The sequence below is a fragment of the Nicotiana tabacum genome, chromosome 21, assembly GCF_000715075.1.
Source record: "Nicotiana tabacum cultivar K326 chromosome 21, ASM71507v2, whole genome shotgun sequence".
Taxonomy (NCBI): domain Eukaryota; kingdom Viridiplantae; phylum Streptophyta; class Magnoliopsida; order Solanales; family Solanaceae; genus Nicotiana; species Nicotiana tabacum.
Genome location: NC_134100.1, coordinates 93,097,971 through 93,104,364, shown reverse-complemented (window position 1 = coordinate 93,104,364; position 6,394 = coordinate 93,097,971). Strand labels below are relative to the sequence as shown.

General features: G+C 35.3%; 1 protein-coding gene across 4 annotated transcripts; it reads right to left on the bottom strand.

The window, feature by feature from the left end:
• Positions 1-380: 380 nt before the first annotated feature.
• Positions 381-4,978, bottom strand: LOC107799581 (uncharacterized). Of its 4 annotated transcripts, XM_016622712.2 has the most exons (6): positions 4,700-4,978; positions 4,205-4,249; positions 3,842-3,887; positions 2,169-3,731; positions 1,823-1,967; positions 381-1,371 (listed from the first exon to the last, which is right to left on the bottom strand). In XM_016622712.2, exons 4-6 carry the CDS (start codon positions 3,699-3,701, stop codon positions 734-736), a joined length of 2,316 nt encoding a protein of 771 aa, XP_016478198.1. In that variant the 5' UTR covers positions 3,702-3,731; positions 3,842-3,887; positions 4,205-4,249; positions 4,700-4,978; the 3' UTR covers positions 381-733. The 4 variants fall into 4 exon arrangements, with proteins under 4 accessions (XP_016478198.1, XP_075098308.1, XP_016478197.1 ...); XM_075242207.1 differs by having other exon boundaries at positions 2,169-3,887; XM_016622711.2 differs by lacking the exon at positions 4,205-4,249.
• Between the last annotated feature and the right edge of the window lie 1,416 nt (positions 4,979-6,394).

Genomic DNA, 6,394 nt, shown 5'->3' with positions numbered 1-6,394 from the left:
CTTGTTGAAACATTGGGAATGGAGAAACCCCTGGTAGAGAGTGGTTCCCCCTATAACGGACCATAAGCGCCGAGAATACGAATTAGTCGGGCCAGTGGGTCCGAACAGGGGCGGAGCCAGCCTTATAGCTACGGGTTCGGCAAAACCCAATAGCTTTGGCTCAAACCCTGTATTTGTGTTAAAAAATTCATATGTACAAATAGTCTATTTAGAATCCAATAAAAGGATTATGGTCCAAAATCCATAAACTAAAAATCCTAGTTCCCCTCTGGTTCTGAACATGGGATACCAGATGGTTATAAAAGAACAGATATTTGTTCAAATGCAGTTTATTGTTCCCTGGAAAAGTAGAGAAGATTGATCAAGCTTTGGAAATGCAATCAAATAAATCATGTATAGAAAGACATCACTATATTCCTTTTTCAGCAATAAATTTACAACTCTGAAGATCAATTCAGCAACAAATTATTAGAACTATTCAGCTTTGTGTTATTCTGTAACTCCAAAAAACCAGCTTTTAATACTATACACCCCATGAAGTAAAAGATTTATTATTTACACATTATGTATGTCAACCTGCTTTTCTTGATCCGAGCGTCTATCGGAAACAACCTATCTACCTCACACAAGGTAGCGGTAAGGTATGCGTACACCCCACCCTCCCAAGACCTCACATGTGGGATCATACTGGGTATGTTGTTGTTGTGTATGTCAACCTGAATATGTACAGTCACTATAGTACGAACTCAGTAAGTACATCGTCGATAATTCCAGTTAAAAGATGCTTCTCAATGTCAGTCACTACTTGTTCAACCTCATCTAAAGTAAATCCATTTCTCCAACCAAGATCCCATGTTGTACTAACTACTTCATTGCACCATATATCTCTTTCATGCAAAGCATAAAGAGTGTCAACTGAAAGGTTATTGCCATCAACCTTATTGTAACTTCTCAAGACTTCAATCTTGTCGCATATATCATTCACCAACTTGTCAAAGGAGATGGAAATTTTCAGCGTCTTAATGGGATTTTTCGATACTGCCAGGGTACACTGAGACCTTTTATGTTCTAATAATTCATTGGCACAATCCAATAAGAGTGTGTTTTCCGCCATTTCATTGTCGACACTAATTGTTTTCCATACTGTTGGTTCCCATGCATCAGTATCGAAAAGCTCCTCTGCTCGACTGAGGAATGATTCGTTGCTCAACAGTATGTGTCGTGTAGTCGCTCTAGATTTAAGGTCTTCCTTTTCAGTTGAATGTAGATAAACTTGATAGCTGGTGTGCTCCATTAGGGGGATGTCATGGTCACACTGGATAAATGGCACGGTAGACTCAGATGCGAAACTTTCATCAGTATTAAGATTATCTGCAATAGAAGAAATCATTGTATGATGTAAGTATTTGTACCGCGACTAGAGATTAATCTACTCGGATCAATAACTAGAGTAGTAGAAGATACATTTCTCCGTAACTTGTAAAGATGCAAGAACCTTTTTCATAATCATTTCTTTATTGCAGTCCTCTGAAGAGATCGAATAAGGAAAGAGGTAGATGGACCTATATAGAGACGGTGAACCTATAATAGTAATAACGAAGTTTATGTGTCTGTCTTCAAAATGGCATATAAGTTTAAGCTAGATGAACTTCAGTTGCTACTCGAAGGTTTCCTAACCTGGTTCACTGAGCGGCGAACTAACTGAATAAGCTATCATAATTCACAATGAAGATTTGCGAAAGGTTGCCTAAAGCACAAGACAATGCAAAATTGATACTGATTACATGACACCACGTCAAACATATCGAAACGAGGGCCTTACCAATGACAACATTTTCAAAGATTTCAGTCACTTCCTCACAGGGAATCTCTTCAGAGGATGTAATCTTGGTTATGGTTATATTACTGTCTCGATCAACTGCGTGCACAATCTGGTTGTTGTCATCCTTGTGTTCCATAATCTCAACCTGCATCGACATATTCCATTAGTCTTGACAAATACAAAAGAAGCTCTCTCTAAATAAAGTTCGACAGGTAAGAGCCACTTTCTAGTGTCCCTAAAATTGTGACTGTAATCTTATCCGAATAATAATAACATTTGGGGTAATAAAATTTATTGAAGAAAATTAATTAAGACTTCAAGATAAAGGGTATAAGGGTGCACTTACCATAGGAACAATGGAGGAACTCTTGATAGACTTTTCAGTTTTGACATTCTTCTTCCTATTTCTGGAGTTATTAGTTGCAATGGATTTGACGCGCTTTGAGATAGTACTATTTGGCGGCGCAACAAGTTTATCTGGTGTATTCGGCTTTCGCTCAGGTTTCCTCACTTTAGCAGTGGTCTTCTTGCTTTGATCCTGAAATTTAGCAGTGTTATTGAGATCAGCATTTTTCATTTCTCCAGATTTCTTCGCGCCAACAGCTCGTTGAGTTCTCTCAACCTTTTTTTCTATCGCTTCTTTCTTTGGTTGCTTATTCTTTACAGGAGAAGAATCTCTATTCTTTGTAGAAGGCAGTTTTCCATTAATGACAACTTCATTAGTCTTTTGACGTGAAGGCGCTACACCACCCTCCTTGGATCCTTTTTCGTCGATGAAGTTAGTCTTCTGAACCTTCCGTGTCTGCAATTTCCGGTAAATAGTGAAATTCACAGGTGAATTCTCTTCCTTTGAGTTCCATTTTCCAAATGTCTCTTTAGTGTCTGAAGGAAACTTTTGTGCCTGCATTTCTGGAGCGTACATTGGCTTCATGATCACAATAGGTGGAGCATCATCGGCAAAACTTTTCAAGAAATGAGAAACACTAGTTTGATGAGAGATCACATTATTAGATCCCTCAATACACTTGCTTCTCAAAAGGCCTTTGAATTGCATGGTTTCAATTATTCCATCCAATGTTCTCCGTTTTGGATCCGCCCTCTGACCGATGACAGGCGGCTTCTTTGCCTTTGGCAAATCTATTTCAAATATAGGCCTTCTCTGCTTCAAAACCTTATCCTTCTCTAGTTGTTTCTGTGTTGTGGGAATCTCTTCAAGTCCCATTAGTCTTGCAATCAAATTTGGCGCTTTCGGCTTCTCCTTTTGAGTCTTTTCTGGAGAAGAGTCAAAAGAGGCAAACTCTTGATATTGAACCATGGAACATTGGCTTGAGCTAGTGGACGGGAAATCAGGTGATAAAACCACTTTTTTCCCATCAACAACACGAGACTTTTCTATCGATGACTCACTCGAGCTAGTGAAGCTAGTAGAGGGGAAATCCGGAGATAACTCTACTTTTCTTCTATCGATACGAGCCTTCTCTGAACATGACGGCAACAAATTTTGTCTAGCAAGACCATCTCTTATCGCTTCCCTTAACTCATCATAACAATCCCGCGAACCATCAACAGAAAATCTTGGCTTCTCAAACTCCACCTTATCGTACTTGTGATCTGCAACGCGTTCGGATTTGGTCCTTCCAATTCCCATTTTCCTCAACTTTGTCAAATATTCTGAAGCTTCTTGCAATTTCCCCAGCATAACTATTGACTCTTGTAAATCAAGAGCTCCTTTCAACAAATCTTTTGCAATATCCTTAGAATCCTTTTGTTTTCCAACTTTATGATCTTCCATATTTTGAGGGTCAATCTTGGATTTTTTAATTGTCTTACCTTCAATAACACCTTTGGGATTATCACAAGTGACAAATGATCTGTACATAACTGATCTCAGACTATCTTGAGATATATTCTATATCATAAAATTTCACGTAGAATTAGTCAGATATCGACATAAAATCTTGAAAAAACAACAAACATAATGAATGTTTTAAACTAATAAGATTTGCCAAATGTACTCACATAAACTAATTCTTTGTCTTGAAGAAACTTTCAAAGGTTTGAGTCACTGAAAGCAGAACCAAATATAAAGAATTAGTTGCCATCTATAAAGACAAATATAAACTTCTCAAAAATTGAATAGATTCATCTCCTCTGAAATATTCAAATTAGAATTATGAGTATTCATTTCTTAATTCTCATTATATTCTTCCTAATCTTTAAAGAATAACGGATAAATAAGAGGGAAAAGAGACAAATGAAAGAGATAGCTACAACTGTGATAAACAAAAAATAATATCATTAAAAAAGGGCAGCGCCAAGCACTAAGCCCGCCCTAGAAAGGGTCGGACTACAAAGGTCTATTGTACGCGGGCCCGGCCTTACCCTGGATTTATGCAAGAGAATGTTTTTACGGCTCCAACCCGTGACCTAAACAACAATAATAATTACATCTCAAATGACAAAATTACAAGTTATTAAGAAGACTGTAAAACAGCTTAAAGACTCCATTTTTGTTCCAGTAAGTTCATGTATAAGCTTATCATTTGATCAAACAATGATCTTTTTTTACCTTAGCATCTATACAAAAGGAGAAATGAACAGAAAAAGGACCAAACAAATGTAATCAAATGCACCCAAATGAAAATCTTGAAACAACCAAAAAAGATCACAGTGATGAATTTACACACACACACACTCACAGGTGCAAATGAAAATCTTGGAACAACCAAAAAGATCACAGTGATGAATTTACACACACAGACACACACTCACAGGTGCAAATGAAAATCTTGGAACAACCAGAAAGATCAAAGTGATGAATTTACACACACACACACACAAAATAGCAACAACGAACATATTCTCATTAATTCTCACCTGAATTAGCCCTTTAAATTTGTGTTAGCAAAAGAGTGAACAGACCCCAGATCCTATAACCAAAATAGTAGCTGGTAAATCTTGACTTTTTTGGTTCAGTCCACCCCACTGTCACAGTTACTATATGAAAATGAATATGAGAATGTCCCTTTATTTTCAAGAACTTAGACTTTAAGGAATTTTCTATTTATTCAACTTTGTTCTGCTTAATTAATATATTAGCAATAAAAGAAGACAGATTTTAATGTGAATTGTGGGTGGCGGTTGAGGATGATGCTTACTCCCATGTGAGCTGAAGTGTACCTAAGACTAATTGGATATGGCAAAATAAAAAGGGTTATTGGAAAATTAGACTAGAAATATTGATGAGAGAAGGCGGATCAAGATGGAAAAACTTAATACTCCCTCTGTCCCAATTTATGCGGCGGAGTTCGAATTTCGAGAGTAAACTAATTTTTTTTATTGATCTTTTTAATATATTTTATATATATATTTTGAATTGATAACTATTGTGATTTATATTATTTTTTACGTAACTTCCAAATATTTAAATTTTATTTCACAAAATTTACAGATTTTATATCCGAATTCACGATAAAAATTAAGAAATTTGACTCTCCAAATTCGAGTTTCGCCACATAATTTGCGACAGAGGAGTAACATCTGGCGTTCATATTCCGATAAATACATAATATGTGCACTCACTGTTATAACAACAATAACTATGTCTCACTCCTAAGCAAGTTGGGATCGACTAAGTTGTTATTATTTATCATAAATTGATAATATTTACGCTGGTTGTCAACCTACCGCAACCCTTCTCCTTTATCCAGACATAGAACTAGCAACATGAGTAATCTCACATAGACGGAGTTAACATGTGTATAGTTATTATTTAATCATGATTACTAAATATATACCTTAATTTAACATTTAAGTATAATTTATTAATAAATTTGATATAAACAGTATATACCAAATGTGAGTAAATTTTTATTATCACAGACTTAGTGGGCGTTTGGACATAAGAATGGAAAAATTTCAAAAAAAAAGTGAAAATGGTATTTGAAAATTATAGTTGTGTTTGGACATGAATATAATTTTGGGTTATTTTGAATTTTTTTGAGTAATCTGAGTAAAAGTTTTGAAAAATAACTTTTTGGAGTTTTTAAAATTTTCAAAAATTTCTAAAATTCATTTTCAAGTGAAAATTGAAAATTTTATGGTCAAACACTGATTTCGACAAAAAATAAAAAATTCTTATGTCCAAACGGACTCTTAGGAAAGAGACATGTAGCAAACTTGAGACTGTGCAGTAACTTACAAGGAGAAACTACCATGAAAATGTCTGTGAATTAATTAAATATATGTAGCCAATCGTTTGGTTGTTTTTGGAACGTATTCTCTGCAGGGGACAATTTTTAATGAGGAGCTTTCAGGTTGTCTGTATCATTAAATTATACAATGAAATCTTAATCCAATTACCAATGAGTTTCTTTTTGTTTTGGAAATAAGTTCCTTTTATTATTGCTATACTTTGTATAATAATGACTTCACACATTTCTTTTTTCCTTCCGGGAAAATACGCCTCTCAAATTTGGTTTCAATTTTCATTTTGACAGCTTAATTAACATTGGTACCTATTGAATATGTAATATGGCCATTAATTTGGCTTCTTCTCAAGTGGAGGCCAAA

Bases quoted from the DNA above. Each gene is read 5' to 3' on its own strand.
- LOC107799581 (XM_075242207.1), bottom strand. From the start codon at position 3,701: ATGTACAGATCATTTGTCACTTGTGATAATCCCAAAGGTGTTATTGAA. The intron at 1,968-2,168 runs GTAAGTGCACCC...ATGTCGATGCAG, and splicing joins GTTCCTCCATTGTTCCTATG to GTTGAGATTATGGAACACAA. The intron at 1,372-1,822 runs GTAAGGCCCTCG...CTTCTATTGCAG, and splicing joins CTTTGAAAATGTTGTCATTG to ATAATCTTAATACTGATGAA.